The following is a 26,708-nucleotide window of genomic DNA, read 5'->3' on the forward strand; positions in this document are numbered from 1 at the left end:
AACTCCAGGATACCCCTCAGCTACCAAAATCTGAAGTTCTCATCTTTTCATTTGTATATGTTCCACTGCACTTGAAGTCATGTCCAGATTTCATGTATTACCTAATACAATGGAAATTCAATGAAAATTACTATTGTATTGATGCCAATGTTAAGGGAATAATGATGAGATAAAAAGGTCTATACATGTTCAATACTGACACATGCTTTTCAGGTATCTTAGAAACACACAGAAGCAATGTCCTTGACTCCACAGGCACAATTGTATCTGAGGTCTGCAATTTTTAGCCTTTTCATAACCTAGTTTAAAGGAGCAAGAGAAAGCTAGAGCACAAGAAATAGTAAAATATTTCTAGAATTTGTTCTCATTTAAATTCTTTAAATGAGAATTTTACTGTGTAGTCACAGCTTACCTGAATTCTATAGTCTCCCAATGCTTAATGCTAAAGGATGGTCTCCTTTAAATTACACATTGCACTTCTGATGACAGCAATGGTTCTGGTGTTAATAAGGGGTGTGTGTGTGTGTGTGTGTGTGTGTGTGTGTGTGTGTGTGTGTTCTGCTGGTGTGGAGGTACAGAAAATACCAAACAGAGAGCTAAATGTGTGTTAAGTGAAAACGGGAGGGAAGGAGAGGGGAGCGAATATTTCATGCAGCGTGAATCGACATGTTACTTCTCTTAGCTTGATGGAAGTAATGGATTTTCTCTTGTACTTTACAATTTATATTTTAAGTCTTCCTAACCAAGTATGAGTCACAGTGATGAGTTGTATCCAAGCTCCAAGAAGGAAAATCTTTAAATCCTAAGTGGTGTTCTTGTGGTCAGTAAAAGTACATTTATTAAATATTAGTAACATTAAGGATGCATTTTAAGAGTTCTGCAGGATCTGTTATAAGATGAAAGAAAATGCCTAAGGAAACCTCTGAGAGATATCAAGCAATCAAACAAAGACTTTAAAAATACAAAGGAGAAAAAAAAAATCAAAACAGTTAACAAGAGCCAGATATAAAGAGACAAGTAATACTTTAATTATATTCTTTGTTAAAAGGCAATAATCATGTTCAGGCATGACAAACATATATATGTGTGTGTGTGTGTGTGTTTTAGCCAAATATGACTACATATACTATTTTTCACACAAATCAAACTTCTATAAACTGTCTTTTCTTGTATAACTTTAAAGATCATTATTCAGTTCAATTATTATTTGATCCTGTCTTTTTTCCATAAAGAACATATTTTTGTTCATGTGTGTATAATGTGGTGTATATGTGTGTGAGGTGTGATGCATGTGTGTGTATATGCACATATGTGTACTCATGTGGTGCCCCACACACTCACTTCTGGTGTCCCCCTCCCCAGCTCTTCCCATTTTCAAAAAGAACAATTTGATGTTACTTACCTTCAGCATCTGATGCTGGACATTCAATGCACTGTATCTGCTATTGGAATCTTGCTGTAAATAAAAAGATAGTCAACAAATCAATGAAAGATAACTGATCTATTTCTTTTGCTGAAGACAGCATCAAGCTTCTAATAAAAGATTTCCATTTGTCTTACTTGTGTAAGCTAAGTTCTGTTTTTAGACCAGAATGTCTCAAAGGCTATCTCTTCATTTAATTGCAAAAATGAAGTTTTAATAGTTTCATGGATTTGCCAGATTTTAGTGATGAAAACCCAGGACCTGGAGTTATAAAATGATAAGTGGACAGTATTTTAAGAGATAATTTTGTTCTGCCTCTCATAATGTGATGACAACCAGAAGCCCAGACACAGGGAAGACCTTGTGAGCCTCAGTCACTATATCTGGGTAACTCTGTATCACTCCAGGAAAGGTGAGGAAGGCAGAGACAATGCAGACCTGGTCTCACAGCTCAGCGTGGCTGAAGGAAGGGAAGAGTCAGGGTACTCTCCTTCCTTTGACTTCACTGGGCGAGGACTTCTAAACTCACTGTTGTTTTACCACAGTGATAGACTCAGACAGATGCAAGCACTTCCCTCAGCAGCACAGGCAGGATCGGAACCTGAGCCTAAGCCAGTGACTGAACTAGGCCCATGACCTAGTGAGCCCTGGACAAAGAGAGCACCTGCCCATGAGAACTCCTGGTGTTCCACAGTCCTTGGCTGCCAGTCTAGTCAGAGTACTAAAGACACGTGCAACATTCCCTCTCCCTTTCCTATGCTGCCTTACTTTATACAACAGAATAGTCTCCTGTTAGCAACATGCAGGCACTATCATGCACGATTTCACATGTCTACACTCTCTGAAATAATCCATATTCTTGCTTCATCAGTTTATTTATGGCTTTGTTTCATTTTAGTGTAATAAGGAGCTACATACAATATAAAATGTCCAACAGTGTGTGCACTGGCTTGGTTGGGGCTTTCAAAAACAAGTGAGAGGTGAAAGCTGAAAGAATCCCAGGCAGCTTGAACATGACTTTTATCAGTTGTAATATTTCCAAACACTAAAATTTTTTTCTACTAATGCTTATATATATATATATATATTTTTTTTTTTTCTTAGAGTAAGTGAAAGGCTGGCTTTTTGCCAGTTAATTTGGACTTTAACATACTTTGTAATATAAATAACACTCATCCTTTCCTTAGTTTACTTTTGAAAGGCTTTTAAAGGCCAACTCTAAGCTAGGTCTCATGTTTTGATGTTACTTTTGGAAAGGCAAACAAAAGCATTACATTCTGCAGAAAGGAGAGACTACCAAAAAAAAAAAAAAAAAAAAAAACCTTCACAGATAATGGTATAGGGTGTGTTGGGATTCCTATAATCTCATTACTCAATTACTCAGAAAGAAGAGGTAGGAGCAAGCGTTCAGGGTCATCCTTGGCTGCACAGTGAGTTGGAAACAAGCCCTGGTTACATGAGACTCTTTCACAAAAAAAAAAAAAGAAAGAAAAAAAAACTGTATCAGACCAAAACAAACAAACCTTTCACATTACTATTAACTATTGATGCTACTTCCATGTTACCACCAAACATATGGCAAGTAAAGAAAAATTAAAAAAAAAAATTTTATCAGGAGGCAAAGGTAAGAAGATTGCTATGAGTTCGAAGCCACCCTGAGAGTACAAAATGAATTCAAGGTCAGCCTGACCTATGATCTAGAGCAAGACCCTACCTCAAAAAGAAACAAAAAACAATTTCATAGTTTTGTCTGTGTGTGTGATGTGCGTGTGGGTATGTTAGAAGCATGGGGGTGCATGTGTGTTTGGGTGCTCATGTTTGTACATAGAAGCCAGAGGTTGATGTCAGATGTCTTCCTATATCACTTTCCACCTTATTTTTTGAGATTAGGTCTCTCATTAGACTCAGAGCTCAACAATTTTAATGATCTGGCTAGACAGCTTGAGAAGGGGCACCCCGTCTCTTGAGCCCTGGGATTACAGGCCGGCTTTCATGCCTGCCTAGCCTTGACACGGGTGGTGGCTTTATCCACTGAGCCTTCTCCCCAGTCACAAAAGAACAACTTTTAAGCCCTTATTCTTGGGAATTTTGCTAACCAAAAAAAAAGTGTGACTGTCTTACAATTCTAGTGATCAACAGCATACAAAAGTATAGCCATATTTCTATCTCCTACAAATTTTATGAAAACAAATTAAAGAGAGAAACAAAACAAATCCTTACCCTTCCTTTGTTTAGTGTTTCTTGAGCTTCTAACTTATAAACAAGGAAATCTAGGAAAGACAGAATACATAAAATACGAGTATAAATTAATTCACTGAGCAATTTTTAAATATTTCGAAAAACAAAGGCAAACTTGACTCAGACTTGCCAAAATGTGTTAGGTGTAAACGGATCTATTTGGTGATTTGCACATTTTATTTTGCACTCAAAGCTTTGGAAGTATATGAAACTTGGAGCCGTAAAACCTGTGTGGCTAAAATCCGTATTATAATCAAATGTTTCAAGGAGCACTTCGATAACTGTGAGTAACCTCTTAGAATTTTGGGGCGGTAGGAACGGATCTGAAGGCAGGGTGATTTAAGGCACGCCACTAGATGGCACACTAGAGCCCTTCAGGAATCAAAAAGAGCAATCAGGCCATCAGAGCCATCTTCAGTACGCACAGCACCCTATTGTCCACTAGATGGCGCCATGGAATCACGGCGCTGGAAGATGAGGGCAGCAACTCTCAAAACACTCTAATGATGCGAAGTGTCTTGCTCACGCAGTCTGTCCAGGGTCAGTAGAGGATCTGCATGATGCACCCTCCCAGACCTGTCCTTCCGCCTCCCCCAGGAAGACAAGGACACGAGTTTCAGTATTTACCAAAATCCATGTACTGAAAAGAAGGCAGAGAACTTCCAATTGTGAGTTGGAAAAGGCATACACTTTATACAAAAATTCTGATACACATCAGTCTTATAGACTAATACGCCCAGTCAATATTAACTTTTCAGACTGAACAAGTATGCCAGAAAAATTTGTAGGGAATGATGACAAAAAGTGTTTTAGTCAAAAGACATGAAGCAGTGTGGTCAACTTGTTGAAAATGAATGTGCGCGTTTGGAACAACGAATGCTGTGGGTTCTATAGAGGTTCGAGGCATTGGAAATACACTACTGCAATTAATATTCACATATAAAATCAATTTTACTCCTGAAATACTATGTGTAGCCAACACATGAACCACATCAAGGTTATAGGAAAGATAGTTTCCAAATCTAAATATTAGCAGGAATTATTTTTCATTTAAAAAAAACTTATTAGAATATAATGAAAAAAGTCTCATGGTATTTATCAAACAAATTTCGGGGTTTTTTTGTTTCCTTTCTCCCTTCCTTTTCCTCGTTGCCCCTCTCCCTTGTGCCTTCCCCTCCACAGGCTTCTTCCACTTACCTAGGTTTCCTTTGTTAACCCCCTTTCTCCTAACCTCCTGTTCCCTCTCAGTCTCCTGTTTCAGTTCATAGCCTGTAGTCTTTCACACCTCCTTGCTTACACTAATCATCAGACTCTTCAGCAGGAATTAATATTGTGCCATGCCTGATATATCTATCAACATCTTTTTCTCTGGCCACCTATATACTGGCTTCAGCTGATTTGAGAAATATCTTAGCAAAAAAAAAAAAAAAAATCATAAGTCAAGTCTATGATGCATCACAAATGGCAGGAACTGACTTACCCTCCTTTGCTTTCTTATGTTCAAGTCGTTCCTTCTGCAAAGATTTCTCTAATCTTGATCTGTGTTCATACACAACTGGAAAAAGAAAGAGTTAAAAGTTAGTTGTCTTCAGAAAATTGGAAGTTCTAAAGTAAAATTAATAATAATTTTCAAAACAGAAAGAAAGCAACAGTTTACAAAAATTAAAGTAAAAACAGAGTTTCACATTCAGACTGAAGAATAAACACAAACATCTGTATTTATAGTTCCATAATTGGGGGAAACAGTATATGTATTCCTACACATAGTTCTGCACTGGGGACCAGGCAAACACTCTTGATGTAGCCAACTTCTTAGCCAGCACCTTGTCAGTCTTCTGCCTTTTAACCATGTGTCACTGGAAGGTCCATTGCCTTTGTGGGCACATGCCTACTGGCATGACTCATCCACCACCCCCACCTCAGGTGCCCCTCAACCATCTTTCCTTCCTCCACCGCCCTGATAGGCTTTAGAAAAGCATTCTCGCCTACCCAGCACTACAAAGCACGAGTGAGCATTACCAAGTACTAAAAAGTACTGCTGTACATGACTAAGTACTACAGCATGCTAAATACTACAAAGTGAATGTGCCCTGCATCCAGATAGCCTGGGCCAACTGGTATTGAAGCAGTACACTCCTGCCACAAAGGAGAAATCTCCTCTCTATGCCACACTGGAGGAGAGGAACTCTTCACAAAACCCCCAAGAGTCCCCACAAAAGAGCCGACTTCATTATCAGCCACAGCCAGAAACTGATGTCCATTCTAGAAGGTACCCCGCCCTCTCCTCCCTGACCACCTATCTGTTTGGGGGAAGCCGGAGATGCCGGTGAGCAGAGAGGAAGATGGGCCTATGTGGGGAGCAGAGGGAGGAAGCACAGGGCGGCCGCCAGCCCCTGCGGCTGCTGTAAACTGAGGCTGTGAGAGGAACAAGCCTCACCTCGGAAGGAATTAAGTCTGCTTTATGCCGCTGACCTAGGCCAGACCTAGCACCTGGCAAACTGATTAAACTGTGTTAATGGGTATAAGCTTGCGGATTGCTGCAGTTCTGCTTTAAATCTGAGAGAAGCCAAAGAAATTGCCAAGTATGTCTTAGGCTTATTCCAGCAACAGAAGTCTCAGCTCCTGTGTGATCTGAACAGGCAATGGGGGTAGAGGCAGAGGCAAGGGGAAATCCAATTCCTGCTGCACCCTTTGAATCCTGTTTGTTCAGCATTATGTCAACTATGATCTCATTCCCTGGCAAGCAAAGCCAACCCTGTTACTCCATTCTTTGACCAGAACCAAGCTCCCTTGGCTACATGCAATTCCATCATCTATCCCTAGCTGAGTGCTTGCAATACACAAAACTGTCCCCACACCTCCAGCTGCTGCCAAACTGCCCATGACCCCAGGAGCCCCCCCTCCCCCGGACTATAACCCCTTACTGCTGAAGGGACTGCCCCCTCTCTCTCTCCCACTTCAGTCTCTCACCATCACAGATGCCAGGTAGCAGCTACTGCTGCCCTTATGGTCGCTCTTCCAGATCCCCCACCTCCTTTTAACCCTGAAACTGCCATCTTGGCATCTTGTGTAAACCTCCTATTCCCAGGATTCCATCTAAAGCCATCAAAGACACCATTTCTTTTCACAGATCCACTCACATCTCTGTTTATAACCTGTAGAATGCATTGGTCACCCAACTGGCATGGAGATGGCATTGTTACTGGTGGCGAACCCCTCTAATTCCACAGTTACCCGCATCATCATCCTGCCACTGCAGCTATCCCTGCTCCACTCCCTTCCTCTATCAGAGTGTCTATGCCATTCATAACACCACCTGGACCATCGTTTCCCCTTGTATTATTATCATAAGGGGTTTCACTACAATTCCACACTTAAGTAACCCCTTCTTGAAGAGAAGTATATAACTGGATTAAAAGTAGTTGTGTTTCAAAGACTAGAGTTACAAATTCATGGTTAAGAAAGAACATTTATTTCTCCTCTAAGACACTGGCCAAAGTTTCCATGGTCTGGGTCAAAAGTAGTAGGAACGTGAACACCAGTCAAAAGGGAATCTCATGTCATAACCTGACTTATTTCAGTCTGGACTTCAGCAAGCACATGCTCTGCTTTCAAAGAGGAGAGGAGACACAGAAAACCAGATCTTGCTGAGACAGAGCTAAATAGGCAGCAGCAGGTCCTGTGTCCAGAGAGGCCCTGAATGGAGATCAGAGCCACCAGCACAGCAACAGTGCTGCCGACGAGGGTGCTTCCCGCAGCAGCACAGTCAGGAGGGCTTACGCGGGGGTGGGGATGCGAGTTTGTGGACTGAGTTCAGATCCTCAGAACCCATGAAAAACCGGATATGGTGAGTCTGTCAACCCAGTGTTCCTATGGTTAGATGGGAAGCAGAGAGAGAAGGATCCTCCGAAGCTCGAGGGCCAGGAAGGGTGGCAGATGCAGCAATGACAAAGAGACCCTGCCTCAGACAAGGTGGATGTTGAAAACCAAGACCAGATGTTGTCCACTGATCCCCTCCTCATGTGCTGTGGCACCCCTACACTCACACTCACACCCATGAAAACACACCCACACACACACACACAAGATTTTTTTTAAAAAAGTCTTATACAAGGAGGGTGCTCATCCCCCATTCCCGGTCACCTCAGAGCTCTAGAATACATAGAAAAGCTGACTCTTCAACTTACAATTCTGTGAATTTATTCTTAATAAAACACACCAGCAGCCCCTGTAAAGTCACTGTTGTGAATTCAGTGTTTTAGGGTACAAGGCTGTTAGGCAGTGTGGTTACCATTGGCTGAAGAAGCAGGACACTTAACCAATGTGATTTCTCCTTCAATACATGGGGGGGGGGGGTAAGGGGCTGAAATTAACCAGGTGTGTGAGAATGCTTCTGGAGAAGGAGTGTGACAGGGAGGTGGGTGAGGTTATCCCATTATCTGTTTCCTTCTGTGGAATTCAGTTAAGAAGACAGTATGTAGCGGCTGGCTGGAGTTCCATTTCTCAATCTGAATCACACACATCTCTGAGCATCTTAACAGTTAGTGGACATTCACCATGCTAATAGGAGTGATCTGGAGAGGCACAAGCTCTTTGAACATATGCATAGTAACAAATTATAGTAAATAAGCAAAACCAAACATGAAATGTCTGTGCATAGGCCAACATGCCCTGGGTGACATTTAACAGTCAAAGGTCCTGGGACATCTAAGACACATTCATGAATGTAAAAAATGGCATCACTGATTACAGAGCGCTCAGGCCTGACAGGGATAATTTTGCAAGTATAGAGGAATAAACATGTGGTAGGGTTGGAGGGATGGCTTAGCAGTTAAGTTGTTTGCCTGCAAATCCAAATGACCCTGGTTCGATTCCCCAGGACCCACACTAGCCAGATGTACAAGGGGGCGCACACATCTGGAGTTTATTTGCAGTGGCTGGAGGCCCTGGCATGCTCATTCTCTCCCTCTCCATCTCTCTCCCCCCCTCCCTCTTTCTCTGTCAAATAAATAAATAAAAATAAATATTTTTAAAAAGAAAAAAAGATGTGGTAAAGAGTAACAAAGGACCTGGGTGAAAACTGCAGGATGATTGTACCAGCGCTACTCTCTTGTCTCAGTATCAGGTTTCAGCACTAAAGGAATAAAACTTAAGAATTCAAAGTGTGCCTGTCGGGAGGAAGATGCTAAGAAGATTCACTGTGTCAGGTGCCTGCTGCCTGAGTATGTGGACCTGAGTTCCATTCTCCAGCACCCATGTAAAAGCTGGGCATGATAATATAGACTTAGAATCACAATTCTATGGAGACAGAGACAGAAGGCTTCCTGGAGGCTTGCTAGTTAGCTTTTTTAGCCAAAATTGTAAGTTTCAATTTCAGTAATAGACCCTAGTTTATAAAGATAACATAGAAAACAATAAAGGAAGATGCCTGATGCCAACTTATGACCTCTGTATGTATGCACTTATATATATTCACACAACTGCACCCACATTCCCACATGTGCATGAACATGCACATACCAAACACGCACATATGCAAAAACGAATTTAAAAATGGTTTGAGGGTTGAAGGAACTCACACTGGAGGAAAAATGAAAGAATGGGGCAGAAAAGAGTGGTGGGAAAGTGGCTTAGGAAAAGGAAAACAGATTGAAAACAAAGCCTTGAACTATTCCTCATTAGTTAAAGGGAAGTGAGTGTGGAGATTAACTCCAGGGGGGACAGGGTGAGGGAGAGAGCTGTGGTGAAATGCTGAGCTCAGTCACTATTGCCTGAGCTGAGTTCCCAGCTCCAGTTTTGATGGTGTGAGCTGCTGAGTGGCTTAGAACTTCAGTTTCCTTATACTGGATGCACTTTCCTCTTGGAGTACCCCCAAACCTACAACTTCTGATGTTTTGACTTTACAAAGACCAAAAAGCCATAGGCATTCAGTAGAAATAGCACGTTGAATTTATTTTCCCCTAGGGCTGGTCTTATGTGATAATACATTCTCTTCATATGCTGTGAAATGCAGTGAGCTGTGGCCCTCGGTCATGTGGTCACAAGGGTCGGGATCCCACTCTTTAGAGGGCACCATGTGGCTAACATATGATGCTCAGGAGGATGGAGAAGTTAGATGCATTTTTAACTTCAACCTAATATAGCTTTATCTGAACACAATTCCAGTGCACATAGAAGAAAATCTGTATATGAGGTGTTCAGAACATCATCTGATGCCCTCTGAAATGCTAAAATAGCTTTTCAATATTTTGGATGGCTTAAAACATCAAGAGATACAACAAATGAGATGAATTTTCATGCATCCTTAAAATCTTACAATTATAGTCTAATAAAAATGAATTAAGGATTTGTCTAAAATTCATATTTGTGTCCTGTTTATTGTCACTTAAAAAGTCCTTACAACAATTGGGCTGGAGAGATGGCGTAGCGGTTAAGCGCTTGCCTGTGAAGCCTAAGGACCCCGGTTCGAGGCTCGGTTCCCCAGGTCCCACGTTAGCCAGATGCACAAGGGGGCGCACGCGTCTGGAGTTCGTTTGCAGAGGCTGGAAGCCCTGGCGCGCCCATTCTCTCTCTCTCCCTCTATCTGTCTTTCTCTCTGTGTCTGTCTCTCTCAAAGAAAGAAATAAATAAATATTTAAAAAAAAAAAGTCCTTACAACAGAGAAAACAAAAAAACATTCTTTAGTCATTCAACTCTATGTCCATTTTCACAAAAAAATTGATGTGCAATAAAAAAAGACCAGGCAGAATCTTTATGTCCTTTGAGAAAAATGTACTACTAAACACATATGCACGCACGTGTGCGCGCACATACATACACACACACACACACACACATTTAATCCCATCACTATGCATTTCTTTGGCTTCTGAGCCAGTGATTTAACTAGCTGAGTTTACTGTTTTGCTTAGTAGAGAGATTGCTATTCAATCCTCAAAACCTGCCTCTATTCTTCTATTTGTACTCTGAAGACAAGAACACTAGTCAAGATGAGCAAAAGCCGCCACATACACTCCCTGTAACCAGACTGCACATAATGCATATTCTCCTAGCACCAAACAAATCTAAGGGAAAATATATATATATATATATATATATATATATATATATATATATATATATATATATATCAAACTTGTCATTCAAGTTCCTTAGACTAAAGTAAGACTTCAAAGACACAGGATTTGAAACATAAGACTTCATGAAAAAAATATAAAATGCATAATATTCATGTCTCCTGCTTGGTGAAGAAGGATGAAATATTTTCCATGCAGGAAAGAATAGGAAGCGGCTTTATTGCCACTTTAAAAAAAAACTCAGGAGTTTCAAAAGCATGCCAGCTTCCCACAGCAGTTTTCCATTTAAAAATATTCCATCTGAAAATTACAAAAGAAATTAGCTGCCTATATTCCCGTATGGATAAAACCTGAAACTGGTATCTGCACCAGTTCAGGGCAAAATTCTTCAACTCAGGAAGAGAAGGCAGCACTTTCAAATGAGGCAGAAAGCACTGCTAAGGATAAACTCCTTATGCTAAGAGAAGGCAAGTTTTCTTTGGCAGAACCAACAGCTTTAAGTGCAATATGATGTTCTGTCTACACAAAACACACAAGTGGCTCCACATGGTATGAAAGTCACCCAAGTCAGCTGGTGGCATTTGTAAGTTACTTCATTGTCTTGATCAATTTTAAATACAAAATTTGTGGTTTTCTCAATAATTGTGGTTAAATAAAATCAGCGAGGGATAGGGAGATGGTTTGGTCAGTAAGGCACTTGCCACGCAGACTGAGGACTGAGTTTGGATCACTAGTACCTATATGAAGGTCAGACGGGCCTGGAGGCCCACCTACAATACCAGGGTTCCTGAGGCAAAAACAGAGGGTTTTGAGGGAAGCTAACTTAGATAAACCAGCAAGCTCTGGGTTCAACTGAGAGATCTTTTCTCAAAAAGTAAGGTGGAGGGATCAAAGATACACTATGTCAACTTTTGTGCACACGGACTCATAAGCATGCACACACCTGTGCACATGCATCTGTGCACACTTAAACCCACAGAAAAGTGAACGAACATACATAACCTGCAAAAAAGCATATCTGAACAATGGAAAAGGAAACAATAAAATAAAAAGGAAAAAATGTTAAAAACTATACAGAGTACGAAGACCATAATAATTTTGAGGTATACAGGAACATTTAATTTTAGAAGCACTGATCCTTAGGATAGTTACCAGGTACATTTTTGGGGCTGTGGTTCTAATTCATCGTAAGTGGGGTGGAGCACTGGCCACTGGCCATAATATCCTCCCTGTAAAACAATGTGTTTGTGATTCAACTCAAAGACATTATAGATATATGTTTCCTACCTTCTTTTTTTTTTTCTTGCTTGTTCAATTTTACTTCATAAGATGTAGGAGGAAGAATAGAGGAAATCTTATCATCCCTTTGCTATTATTAAACTTCAATTGTAGGCTAGCACAGACTGGATCCTTCTTCCAGTTCTTCGGATTGAGGAAGTGAGGACGCTCCTAAGGAATACTGGTAGGTTTCTCTTCACATTTCTGAGTCTCTCTTCATGATTTTACTCTGATCCCTCTGAGACTATTGTGACTCTGAGACTATTGTGTCAAGAATTTGCTTCCCATTCAATCCCAGTTTGGACCCTGAAAGTCCTCCAAAGGTCGATTTGGAGGTAGTGGGACCTTAAGTCACTGGAGCTATGCCCACAAAGAGGACTATGGAACCCCAGTCCCTTCCTCATTAATCTCAATTATTAGTTCAGGTTTGCACTACCACATTCTGCTGTCATGATACACTGGCTCACCACATGTCAAGAAACCAGGGCCCATCAGTTATAGACCGGAACCTCCAAGACTGTGAGCCAAAACCAATCTTTGCTCTAGATAAGATAATTGTTTCAGGCACTTCATTAGAGTGAGAGGAAGCTGACTAACACAAATCTACCATTACAACCTTTCCTGTCTGCCTCACGATTTAGAATGGAATTTAACTGTGAACCAACATGTTTCTACAGATTCAAGTTCCAGATTTGGCGATGATAGTCTTTCACGTCTTCCTGACACATGCCCAGTGAAACTCCAACCTCTAACAAGGTTCATGCTCCTCTGGCCCCTCAGTCTTGTTGCTTTTCTCTGAATATGCCAGATATTCACCTGAGCAACTCACACTGTCTTTTTTTTTTTAATTATTATTTTGGCTTTTCGAGGTAGGGTCTCACTCTAGCTCAGGCTGACCTGGAATTCACTATGTAGTCTCAGGCTGGTCTCAAACTCACAGTGATCTTCCTATTTCTGCCTCCCAGTGCTGGCATTAAAGGCATGTGCCACCACACCCGGCTCTCATACTGCCGTTTTCTTGAGCCCAACTGATAGGTCTGCAATTATCTGAGAAATCCTTCCCTCACTTCCATCAGACCTCTGCTAACAACACACATTAACTACAAGCAGATTGCCACTCTGAACACTTCCAGTTTTGTTTCCTGCTTAATTCTTTCTCTCTGGCACTGATCACTATCTACAATTTACGTATTATGGCTACTGCATCTCTGTTCCACTACAACAAAAGCTCAATTTTAATAAGAACTTCTGATTTGCTTCATTTCATTACTGTATCAACATGGCATTCTGAGTCCTGGGCATTCAGCAAATGTGAATAGATGGGTGGATGGATAGAAGGATCCATGGATGCTTGGGTGAGTAAATAAGTAAATGAACAAATGAAGTCTCCTGGGGGGCTGGGGCAAGCTGTCTTCTTTTTCCGTCCCTTCCACATCTCTAGCCATCACAAATGCTTCAATACCAGTCCCTGAGTTTCTCATATCCAGGGAATTCAATAATATTTACTCAATGAGTTAATGTATTTATAATATAATTCTCTAATATTTTTCTTTCTTTTGCTCTTTATTTATTTGAGAGAGAGGGAGATCAACACACACACAGAGAGAGAGAGAGAGAGAGAGAGGGACAGAGAAAAAGAGAGAGAGAGAGAGAGAGAGAGAGAGAGAGAGAGGGAGGGAGGGAGGGAGGGAGGGAGGGAGGGAGATATTGAGGGACAGAATGGATGCACCAGGGCCTCTAGTCACTGCAAACAAGCTCCAGGTGCATGTGTCACCTTGTTCATCTGGCTTACATGGGTACTAGGAAATTAAACTCAGGTTCTTGGGCTTTTCAGACAAGCACTTTAACTGCTTAACCATCTCTCCAGCCCTGGAATATAAATAATTATGTTCTTTCTTTGCCTCCCTTCCTTTATATCCAAGACATTCCAACAATAGTTGGCTCTTTAGGACTCACATATTCCAGAGAATAGAGATTAAACATACATTCATCTGTTGATGTTTCAGTATCAGTTAAATCACAGTGCTGAAATATAGATGTTTTCAGAATGCTGAAAGAAAGAAAAGTCTGATGAGATATTCTTCTATGGCCTAGAAAGTATGGTACATCTGACTACTCAGTAAAGTTCCTATAATAGTTCAGATGAGTATCTATTTTAAGTTTGCTAATGCATGCAGCTTGTGATGTACATTAAGTAAAAATGTTAACCACAATTTGAATTGGTTTTTCACTGCCTTTTGTATTTTGAATAAAAGTACACTTGGGCTTTTCCTCATGGAGATTGCACTTTTTCAAATAAAGACTGTATTCGCTGACTTAGAATCAAGTTCCTCACACTAGCCTTCTTGTAGGCATTACTCAAGTGATGAGCGACTCATGATCATTTGTCTGAGATACAATGCATGTACTCGTTTGGAAAGCACTCTTCCCCTATCTGGTCAGAGCTCCTGCAGAAGGGTTCAGAGGTGTTTCTGAACAGGGAGTACACATTTTCTTAAAAAAAAATACTATTATCAATAAATCCAGGTTGTGAGAAGAGGCCAAGACAGTAGCAACAGTAGATGACAATTAAGATCACCAAGGTCAGGAAGGCAGGAATGACATCAGGGTCTGCTAAGCTTGCAGAATTTTTAAATCAAAACTCTTACAGAGGCAAGGAGGAAAACATATTCCTGTCTCATGGAAATGCTGCATTTCACAGAGCACGTATATGTACTTTAAGATACATGTGGCTGTGTAGGCACAGAGGTTAGAAATTTAAGAGCTCATAGAAATAGTAGCAAAATGTATTCTGAAGTAAGACATGCACAGAACTGGTCCAACAGTGTCATTATTTAGCAGTCAAATTTCAGCTAGGCAGCCTCAAAGTACTTCAGGAAAAAATGAGGGAGAGAAGAAGAAGGAGGGAAGAAGACATATGTTTAGTCCCCTGAGGTGGGATAAATACATGCTGCAGTGTGAAGGCAAGGCCGCCTTACAGGTTCACATGTCCAAACACTTGGTCCCCAGCTGGTGGCACTATTTTGGAAGGTGGTGGAACCTTTAGTGGGTTGGAGCCATTCTGGAGGAAGTGGGTCAAGGTTTGGGCCTTGAGGTTTTATAGCCCAGAACCACTTTCTGTCCACTCTCTCCTTCCTGGCTGAAGATACAACATGACCAGTCACCCTAGCACCCTGCCATTCTGCCGTCCCCTCCGTAATGGACTATATAGTACCTGTAAATGGAGGCAAAATTAACTATTTCTGTGTTAATTTGCTACATGTCAGTTAGTCACAGCAAGAAGAAAAGCGTCCACTACAGTCTGCACAGGCACAGTAATTGAAGCTGGAAACATGAACTTATGCATGTACTCTTCACCACATTTAACTTGCACAAGCCACCTCATTTCTTCTTCCATAGGAATCTTGCCTCTGTGGACACTTCACGCAATGCTAGTAAAGATGGGATAACCTAAAATTCAGTATTCAGCGGCTGCTATGCTGCATGGCAGAGAAAAGCACAGGAGGTCAGAATGAGCCCGGCTAGCACTATCTTCCCACTCAGCCGGTGCAGCAGTACACGAGCCGTGCCTCCTCCAACCTGGCTTCTGGCATCAAACTGTCATTTCAAAAGGAGACAAATATGTACCATCTCTTAGAAGACGCTTTCATAAAAGTAAAGAGATGCTATTCAAGGTCTTTTTTTTTTTTCCTCCTCTGGGCTGGGAGATGGCTAGGCGCTTAGGCCTTTTTCTGCAAAGTCAAAGGACTCAAGTTTAACTCCCAAGAACCCACATAAGCCAGATGCACATAATGGTGCATGCATCTGGAGTTCATTTGCAGTGGCTGGAGGCCCTGACATGCATTCTCTCCCTCTCTCTCTATCTATCTCACAAATAAATAAATAAAACTAAATCTTTTTTTTAAGTCTTGTATCTCAATTACATTCTGAATATTTCCTCCAACAAATCAAACAAATATTTTCTGAGCACATACTATATGCCAAGCATTGTTTTATCATTTGGAAATATGCTGTAAGTAAAACAGTATTAAAAAATCAGCCTTCAGGGTTTATATTCTGCAGTGATAGTAATGATTCCTAATGGACAAAATAAACACGAACTAGGCTAAAAATGATTTGAAAAAGCAAGATAAAAGAGATGGAAAGATGTTGGAAATATATGGAAGGAAAGTCAGGTTTTTTAAGTGTGTGGTGAGAGCAGGCCTTACCAAGCAGCCATTTAACCAAAACCTGAAAGGCCAGGAGTGTTGCACACAGAGGGAACAGCACAGCTCACCCACTCTGCCAGCACAAGCACACCTGTGATAGGCGGAGAAGCCAAAAGCCAAGAGGCCACAGCTCCTGAGGCCCAGAGACCCTGGAGGGTCATGAAGAGGGACAAAGGGGTGAAGTTCCATGAGTCTATGAGGACTACCGAGAACTTGGGCTTTACTCATTAGGAAGTTGAGATGCTCTGAGCAGAAAAATAATGTGGAATTTATCTTAATGTGGCTGCATGTATGCAAGACGCAATCAAATTGAAGTATTTCCATTTGGAAGAAAGAAGGAGACTCATATCTTAATGTGGCTGCATGTATGCAAGACGCCTCCAAATTGAAGTATTTCCATTTGGAAGACAGAGGGAGACTCATACAAATGAGAAAGCTAATGAAACTAACAGGGCTCAAGAAATCCAGGAAGTGTTAAGATTCACAAGGCCTCTCCTCAAGTTATATGAGTCATAAGCTGATACCGAGGACAGTAGGTGCTGGAGGAACTCTCTGCAAGTTGAGCAGGTAACTCCAAAGATGTGTCTTTGATGATTTATCACTCACAATGCCATGGGTTTTCTGGTAACTCAGTTGCCTTTGAGTCACCCACCCTCCTGTCAGATAGACTGGGTGCACTTTTTTTTGGGGGGGGGGTCGATGATGCCTTATTGGCCATGTTCCTAGGAAAAGTTACAAGACACAGTGAAGCCCATCAGTGGTAAGCAGTGGCTTCTGCAGTAACCAAACATGAGGAAAGGGCAGACTAGGACCTTGGGGAGTCACTGCACCTACAGCGGAAAGCTGTCACCACATGTCCGCTATAGAGATGCAGAACGATGCTAGTGCTGTGGCCTTGTAAGGAATATCAGCCACAAGAATTCATGGATCAGGACTGGAGAAATGGTCTAGCAATTAAGGTGCTTGCCTGTGAAGCCTAAGGACCCAAGTTTGACTCCCCAGAACCCATGAAAACCAGATGCACATGATAGTGCATGTGTCTGGAGTTCATTTGTAATGCCTGAAGGCCCTGGCACACCCATTCTCTCTCCCTCTCTCCCTCTCATAAATAAAAATAAGTTTTAAATAAGAAGCTAAAAGTATTTCATGGATCACAGAATTATTTCCTCAGCCCAGAGAAGTCAAGTAGACAAACACTGGGGAAAGCTGGTTGAATGTTGAAGGATGACAATAAAGGGAGGGAAGAGAAAAACCCAAATAATGGAAAGAATGCACAGCAATGCAAAAACACACGCCACCTGTTTGATGCTCCTCAGACCTTCTAAGGATGAGGATAATCATCTGTACAACTTGTTTTTAAAGCACAGATTCCTCAGGCTCAAGCCAAATGTGCAGAATTGAAACTTGAAGGGAAATAACCTGGAATTTGTGTGTTTAGCAAGAGTTCCCTTCCCACTCTCCATGAGCTTTTATTGGGGAGTTCTGTGAACAATGTTCAACACAGAAGCAATGTAAAGTTGATAACTGGGGCCGGAGAAAAATGATGGGGCACTAAGGATTACTTGACCAGATCCTTAGTCAGACAGGAAGGGAGGAAGGAAGGCAAAAAGGCAGAGAAAGGAGATTAGGGAGATGGCTCACTGGGCAATAACACTTGCTACACAATCATGAAGATATGAGATTGATCCCCAAAACTCTTGTAAAAAGTTATGAATGGCTGTGGGTGCCTGTAACACTAATTCTGAGGAGAGCTGAGAGAAGACCACTGAGATCACTGTTTAGCCAATCTAACTAAATAATAACATTTCCAAGTTCAATGAGAATGCTGTCTCAAGAAAATAAGAGCCATAGACAAAGACACTCAACGTCCTCTGGACTCCACACAGGCACACTGAGGACACATGCATCTGCACATATGTGAGCATATACCACACTCTCATACAAATAACACATTCTACATATGCAGAAATAAATAATAAATTTGGGGTTCATTAAAGCTTTAAAGGCTTTTGTATTTGTTTTTGTTTTTGTTTTTGTTTTCCAAGGTAGGGTCTCACTGTAGCTCAGGCTGACCTGGAATTCACTATATAGTTTCAGGGTGGCCTCGAACCTCTGCCTCCCAAGTGCTGGGATTAAAGGCATGGCATATCTACACAATGGACTTCCACACAGCAGTAAGAAAAAAAATGACACAATTAAATTTGTAGAAAAATGGTCAAACTTGGAACAGATAATTTGCAGTGAACTTACCAAATCACAGAAAGACAATTGTTGCATAGTCTCACTCATATCTGGCTCCTAACCTGGATCAGCCTGAGATACTGACATACCTAATAGGCATCTCGAGGACCAGACAACAGGGAAGGTGAGGCTGGAGAGGAGGGTAAGGGGGAACCACAAAACATATGTATCCAAATGGAACTGTAGCACAAAATCCTACATCCTGAAAGACAGACTAAAAGGTTGAACTTTCATCTGGTCCTTAGAGGGAACGCCTGGATCAAAGGGCCCTGAAGAGGGTTTGATGAAGACTAACCTTAATTTTCTCCTGTTTCTTTCTCTCTCTCTCTCTCTCTCTTTTCTATCTTTGTCTTTAATGATACCTTTTTCTTCTTTCTTTTCCCTTGGCACTGGTCTGTAACTCCCACCCAGTACCAGGATGAAGTATACATCCACAATGAGCTGTTGATCAGAAAGACCTACAAGGTTTTCCAAAAGAAGACATATTTCTGTAAGAGCACTTGATTACCCACCAAAGAAGACACCATATACTGTTGGTATGGAACATGGAGAGATCTGGCAGGAATCTGAAAGACAGCCAGTCCCCAAACAGTTAGCTCATCTAGTGCCAAAGATGCTATATACGCTACTGGGAGAAAATGGCCAACATCTGTCCAACCATCTCAAGGTCTGACCTACTAAGAAGCAAACAACCTGACATGATGCTCACACAGTGCAATAGTGGCACATAGTCATGGTGGGTAACCAACTGCTCTTGGATTGGCTAACAGATCCACTCAGTGGAACAGAACCCATAGCAAGAACTGAGAAACAAGTCAAAATCATATTCAAATAACAAGTTTGCTCTCCATTACTAAGCTCCCACTGATCTTGGGCTACAAGAGGGCCTACACTTATTAAATTTTCTGTAAACTAATAATGGTTATACCATTTATCCAGTGCTAACTTCACACTCTATTCGAGAATCTGTTTCTCTTTTTCAGATGGACATAGAGGCTGAGGAGAGAATCAGCCCATCACACTTCACAAGGGCCCTAGTTGAAACCATAGAGGAATTGGGGAAATAAGCAAGAGTGCTGCTTTCTTGATGAACCTGGTACCCGCACAAGGGTGAAGGAGACAGACACACAGAACACTCAACTCCTACCAAACTATATATCCAGAGACACAGAGGTTCCCAAGACCTCATCACTGAAGTAAATATAAAACAACCCAACATGGCTCAGGGAAATACACAGAAGAGAGGGTGGAATGATTGTTTGAGCCACAAGTTGGGATATTACCCACACAGACATTGCCTCTTCCCCATAACTTATGGCCAACCACACAATTCACAACCCACAATCCCCATGGTGATAACTGGCATCTCCAGCAAGGAGGATCCCTTTGAGAGGGGTGGCAGGGATAAGGGTAAGGATGGTACCAACATGTGCTGTTTACACACTGAGTATGTACATAATTAATAAAGAAAATAAAGGTGTGTGCCACCACAACCTGTCTTGATTTATCCTACTCACAAGCATGGATCCAAATACTTAGCATTTTTCTACCAAAAGCCACAAAGGTGGTTTTGAGTGACAGCACTATTTGTAACAGTCCCCAAGTGAAACTACCAAAAATATATACCATAGTAAAATGGATTTACTTAGTTTGTTCAAAAGGTAACATTTCATTTAAAAAAAAAATGTTAAGGAATGAAAGCCAGATAGCAAACTGATGCTTACTGAATAGTTCTATTTATAAAAACAAACTTACTCTATAGTGACAAGGGCCTTTAAAAAAATATTAGTTAAGGAGGGAAAGAAAGGGTGCCAGGGCATCTAGCCACTGAAAATGAACTCCAGATGCCTGTATGACCTTGAACATACAGCTTTACGTTAGTACTGGGGAATCCTGGATTCCTTGGCTTTACCAGCAAGCACCTTAACCACTAAGCCAGTTCTCTAGACCTTCAGGAGATTTTGTTTTACAAAGTGTATGTTGTAAGTTCAAGAAGGCAGAAGTTAGGCAATTGCGGGAAAACAGCATGAGGTGGTGTCCTGGGTGGCTGTAAGGGTTTTATTCTTGGTGTGAATGTTGACTAGACTGCTTCCATCAGTAAGAGGCCAAGCCAGGGGAATCTAGAAGCTCTAAGGCACAAGTGCACTGTCAAGGCAACAAGGAAGCCTGTCCTAAAACAGAAGGTGGAAGGAGAGGACCAGTACCCCAAGGCTGTCCTCTGACCTCCATATGGAAACCATGACATGTGTGAGTCCATACACACACACACACACACACACACACACACACACACACAATCCACACATAAATACATATCCACACATAAACACACACAAAATAATTTTAAAAATTCAATAACAGGGAGATGCTGCCTTGCAAGTATGAGGACCTCAGTTCAGATCCCCAGCACCAAGAAACAAGCCAAGCAAGTGGACAAACACACACCAAACACACACACACACACACACACACACACACACACAAACAAAAGATAAATTCATTACGATCTGTGTTTATGATTCATGTACTGTAAGTATAATTTTATAGTTTATCAAAAACTTGAGCCGGGTGTGGTGGCTCACACCTTTAATCCTAGTACTCGGGAGGCAGAGGCAGGAGGATCATCATGAGTTGAAGGCCACCCTGAGACGAAATAGTGAATTCCAGGTCAGCCTGGGCTAGATTGAGACCCTATCTCAGAAAACCAAAAAGAAAAAAAAATTGGATTGTATGAAGCTGTTTACATGAAATCATGGTATGTGTTATTGTACTTAACATAAATCAAACCAACAGTGAATAAAAGCACAAGTCAATAGTGACTTCTTTCTATCTCTCATCAAAATTTTTTTCCAGACTCACCCTATCTATGCCTGGCTGATGGCAACTTGTGTCATATTTTTTTTTTTCAGTCCTCAAGCAGTATTCTGTAGGACACTTACCTTCCCTTGAGATAGGCAATGAGGAATGTCTATCTGAGGCCTTTCCTGGAAACCTTGCCCTATGCCACAAAGATAATCTGGCAAAAATTAGAATGATGGTCACTTCCGTTTGTCCTGTGTGAGCATAGTCCTGCTTTCTATACCACTTACTCCTAAATGGATCAATTTTGTTTAGTTTTATTTTTCTGACAAGCCTTGTTTACAAAGACATTTTGTATTTGCAAATGAGGGCACATTCCTGGGAATAAATACCCACATTATTTTAACTGCCCCTGCAGCCTTCCAAACAAGATCCTGTCAGGTGCCTTCCATAAATATCTAAGGCATTAAATGAGGTCATTTTGGGCTAACGAGTCTTCTTCACACAGTGATCTGCTGTTTGAAGTGAAGCTGAGGGGAAGCACCCAGTCATAGCAGAGGCTTTGTTCTCATTCCAGCATGAAACCCCTTCTCTTCTGAGGGGTAGTTTTGCGAGGCGAAGGGAACCTCATCTTGTACGTGAGCACAGGGTAACAGATGGAGAGGAAAGCACAATAGCAAAATAGTATTGGGAAACCACAATGCCTGAGTGATGATTACACGTACACTGGAAATAGATGCAAGGGGCTGGGGTATAGCTCAGTTGGCAGTGTGCCTAGCAAGAATGAAACCCTGGGTTTGATTCTTAGCACGGCACTAACCTAGGCATGGAAGTGCCCACCATGGAGGTGGAAAATGTAGAATCAGGCGTTCAAGATCATCCTTGGCCATATAAAGAATGAGTTCAAGACCAGCCTGGGCTACATGAGACCCTGTCTCACAAAAAAAAAAAAAAAAGAAAGATGGAAGGGAGGGAGGAATGGAAAGAAAGACAGAGAAAGAAAAGAGAGAGGAAAAGAAAGGGACAAATTGCTTAAACATTTGTAAGCACTTTAAAAAAAATTTAATTTATTTGAGAGGGCACTTGTGTGCACATGCATGTATATGCATGTGTGTATAGGTTTGTTCATGTATGGCCACACTAGAGCCTCTTGCTGCTGCAAAGGAAAGCCAGACGCATGCACCATTTTTGGCATCTGGCTTAATGTGGGTGGCATGGGAATTGAACTTGGGCCAGCAGGCTTTGCAAATAAGCTCCTTTAATCACTAAGCCATCATCCCATCCCCCAAAGTGAGGAATCTTAAAGGCACAATATTCACAAGAAACTATGGGAGAAAAAGCACACGGACTGCAAAGTTGGCACTAGATGGCTAGAGCCTGTTTCTTCAGCTTGCTGAGAATTCCTAGTGAAATCCTTATTCTTGGCTCATTTTTGGACATGAACTCTCCTTTGTGTTAATTTTATGGCTAAGTAAAACTTTTGTTTTTTTAAAAAAGTAGGTTCATAACAGAAATGAAAGACAGCTACAGAAGTTTCCTACATAGCTTCTGCACAATTCTATTTTTCTATATTGGCTAGAGAAAATGAGTATTTTCCAAATGGTCGCTTAACAACACAAGGGGCTCTGAATAGGAGTATCTTCTGTCCTGGGATATTGGACAGTGCTTGATTAAAGAGCACACATCAATCAGGAGTCAGTGCACAGTACAAAAAAGCTCTTTACAGTTCTAGACAGCTGAGGTCCTGGAGCAAAAGCTGTTAAGGTCTAACACAAGACTTTCCTTGCTCCTTTTATGTGCGTGTGTGTTTGCTTTTGTTTTGGTTTTTGTTTTTCAAGATAGTGTCTGGATCTAGCCCAGGCTTACCTTGAATTCACTATGTAGTCATAGGGTGGCCTTGAACTCACGCAATTCCTCCTACCTCTGCCTCCTGAGTGCTGGGATTAAAGGCGTGCACTACCCTGCCCAGCTCTCCTTACTCATATTTTAAGAAAGGGCACAGGCTTTAAAGGAAGTGTGAGCTTCACAGACGATCATGGGAGAGTCTCGCAGATGATGAGAGGACTTGCAAACTCTCTGGAGAACATGCCTTGAGATCCTTCCACACACTGCCCTGCAGCAGGGCCAAGTCAAATTAAAGCACGGCAGAGGCAGGTCCCTACTCACTGTACCAGGGCTGCCTAGGGCTTCAAGACCGGTAGGATGCCCTCCTCTCTTCTCCCACAGGTCCCGGTGCATAGCTCTGAGGCAGACAAGCACAAGAAAATGCTTAGCAACCTGGGACACCACCTGGCTCAGGCAGTAAACACAACCTTCCTAACAATGCATCTAGCAACCTGTTGGAAGCCTGGGACCCCCACCTGCACTGAGCTGCACATGTACCCCACTTCAAACAATGGAACATGCCTCTCCTCTCCTAGAACTTTTAGCAACTCCCCTTTCCTGGTCAGTTTCTATTCAAATATGTTCCAAGATATGTTTGGGATTTACAAAACAGAAGGCTAACTCAGACTGGACTGTAGTTTTTGGTAAATACACAGTTAGACAAGCTGTGTGCTATCAGTGAACTTTTAGGAAGAATCTGCTATGTACCATCCTGTGTTTATGCATAACTGGGTGCGTTTATGATTAAACTAAGATGCATCATGTGAAGGAACATGCACAGTATAGACCTACATAACTTTGGCCTGCTAATCAAAACAAACAACCATCCAAGCTACATCCACTAGCAGTCAGCTCCTCCTCCTCTAGAGCCCATGAAAGGAGCCCCAAACAGTACCCCATACTCTTGAACAATCAATCTATTCAAGGAGCCCACTGCTCCCCTGCAACAGATTCCCCCTTCCCATTTTTTTTTTTTGTATTTCTGCTTTGCTCCTTATAAAATATCTTATCGCTTTACTATTTGCATGCATTTCTTCATTTCTTTGAATAATATGTATGAACCTGAAAATACCCAAAGGAGACCACTGGCAACATCTCTGTCAAGAGCCCTTTGGCAGTATTTCCCACTACACTGTGGGATTATATATGAGAGAGTTGACTTCTATACCATTGCCTAACCTTGAGTCGTGAACCAGGTGAATCTCTGCAGAATGTTTTCAAATGACTGAACAAATGCAAAAACAATAATAATAAATTCAAGGAAGACTGGGCTAGTACTGTAGTCTTCCTATCAGGTTCAGGTTTTACTTCAAAATGTTACATATGAAAAAATATAGATGGTTACAAATCAAGATAGATTTGGAAGAATTCAACTTTAAAAAAAAAAAAAAAAAACAACTTTAAATTGATACAGTGTCTTACCCCAACATAACCACTGGGGTCTCTGGCAACCTCTCATGTTTCTAGAGGAAAGGCACAGAAGCTATCTATATTGTTAACAAAGCACTTTGGGATTCCTTGAAAGAAGCATTATAAAAGCAATAACAGACTTACAGAAAGGTATGTTTAAATGTTCAAAAAACAAAGAAATCTTCCTTTGATGACTGTATTGCAATTAGACGTCCAAGTTTTCAACTCCATTCTGTAATTAGAATTCTGATAAAATCTGAGTTAGATGAGACTGAGATAGCTTAGCCTAAGAGGACCAAAAAAAAAAAAAAAAAAAAAAAAAGAGGGGAAAAGAGACAGAGAGCAGATTGTGCTGAGGGATCCTTTAATGAGAATTTAAGTCGTTTAAAAAAATGAGACAAGGGCTGGAGAGGTGGCTTAGCGGTTAAGCGCTCGCCTATGAAGCCTATGGACCCCGGTTCGAGGCTCGGTTCCCCAGGTCCCACGTTAGCCAGATGCACAAGGGGGCGTACGCGTCTGGAGTTCGTTTGCAGAGGCTGGAAGCCCTGGCGCGCCCATTCTCTCTCTCTCCCTCTATCTGTCTTTCTCTCTGTGTCTGTCGCTCTCAAATAAATAAAAAAAAATTAAAAAAAAAAAATGAGACAAAGCCCAGATCCTTTGACTCGTAGCTACCTGACAGTAACCAGTTCGGTGCTCACCACTAAGAAATTCCACCTTCCTATATGTTTCTTCAGGAGTAAAATGCAGTAGGTTCCACCAACATTCTTCCAGCAATAAAATTTTATGATTTAACAACACATAGTTACAGTAAGGGGAAGTTTGCTGAAGGTGTTTCTCAATTTACAATGGGATGGCCTTTGATTTTTCAACTTTATGCCATGTGAAAGTAATACTTACTCAGAGAAATGGTACTTCAGAGTTTGACCATTCTCCAGCTGGTGAGGCTGGGGATGCTTTCTGTGGGCAGAAATAAAGCTTCCAGCCAGCCACACATTCTCAAGGGTGAGCACCAGATACTTTGCAACATCCTATGTTGTAAGATATAATGTTCAGTAGGTGTAATAAATGCATTTGGATGTGTGAAGGGTATATCAGGTCATAATCCCTGAGAATCTACCCTGTACCAGTTTGAAATATTGCTTCTTGAAGAGAGGAAGGAGGATCCGATTCAGGAAGTCAAGTCTGGGAGACCTGGAACTTCAAGGTCACTCAGCCACTCCTCAAAATTATGTTAATTAGAAACTTAAGCATTCCTTCCTGGGGGTGGGAAAGAGAAAGGAAGTTCCTTACAGAGACTAAGTCTAGGAAAGGGTTACAAGATCCCAGGCTAAGACTATATAAAAGGAAAACAACTGCAGAGAGAGAGAGAGAGAGAGAGAGAGAGAGAGAGAGAGAGAGAGAGAGAGAGAGAAATTGAGCTGCCTGTAATTCATAGGTAGTGTGCTCGAGACTACAACCAGCTGACCTACCTCACAGGTTGTGCCCTGTGCTCACAGACACAGCTTCTGTGAGTCACCATCCGTGCCGGGGGCTTCCTGGAGATGCAGTGACTGCCTTTGAGTTGAAGCCGCTATGAGAAGAACATCAGATGAGATAAGACTTCTCTCAGTGTGGCCACATTTGAGCCATCTACTGCTCCTGTACACAACTCCTCATCCTGCTCTGCAATGAGCCCCAATAAAGTCAGTGGTTCACCAAAACTAGTTTTTGTGTAATAGTCCTTTAGTCTGCTGTCTGTGCCCTGCCTGGTGAGAAGACATGTACTCATGTCTCCCCAGGGGAAAAAAAGCTTCTACTACAGCATCACACAGTAGCATCAGCAAGATCGCTGAAGTTGTTTGTTTCAATATTGACTATGAATGACCGAAATCTGAAGAAGAGAGGAAAGAATCAGCTTAACAGACTGTGAAAGGCTCTAATTTGTAGAAAAAGGCTTGTAACAATGGAAGACTGTCTCTGTATTGGCATGTATGATTTCCAATGTATTGAAAGCTATTACATACTCTAAGACACTATCATTCTTAAGGTGTCCCAGTGTGTGACTCTTTCTCTGTATGTATGACTGTGATAAATGCAAACACATCCTTTTCTAATAATGAATATAAAAGCAGAGCATATCAATGCAGCTAGTCTAATTGAAAGTGTGTTGAA

General features: G+C 41.5%; 1 protein-coding gene across 2 annotated transcripts in view; it reads right to left on the reverse strand.

Annotated features, from left to right (window-relative positions):
• Nucleotides 1-26,708, reverse strand: part of Golim4 (golgi integral membrane protein 4) — a 101,876-nt gene that overhangs the window by 32,201 nt on the left and 42,967 nt on the right. For both annotated transcript variants that reach the window (XM_045130041.1, XM_045130040.1), the window contains exons 2-4: nt 5,142-5,216; nt 3,644-3,693; nt 1,403-1,456 (exon numbers count right to left, since the gene is read on the reverse strand). In XM_045130041.1, coding sequence (XP_044985976.1) covers nt 1,403-1,456; nt 3,644-3,693; nt 5,142-5,216 — 179 coding nt within the window. The remainder of the gene's footprint in view (nt 1-1,402; nt 1,457-3,643; nt 3,694-5,141; nt 5,217-26,708) is intronic.

This window comes from Jaculus jaculus, chromosome 11, assembly GCF_020740685.1.
Source record: "Jaculus jaculus isolate mJacJac1 chromosome 11, mJacJac1.mat.Y.cur, whole genome shotgun sequence".
Lineage (NCBI taxonomy): Eukaryota > Metazoa > Chordata > Mammalia > Rodentia > Dipodidae > Jaculus > Jaculus jaculus.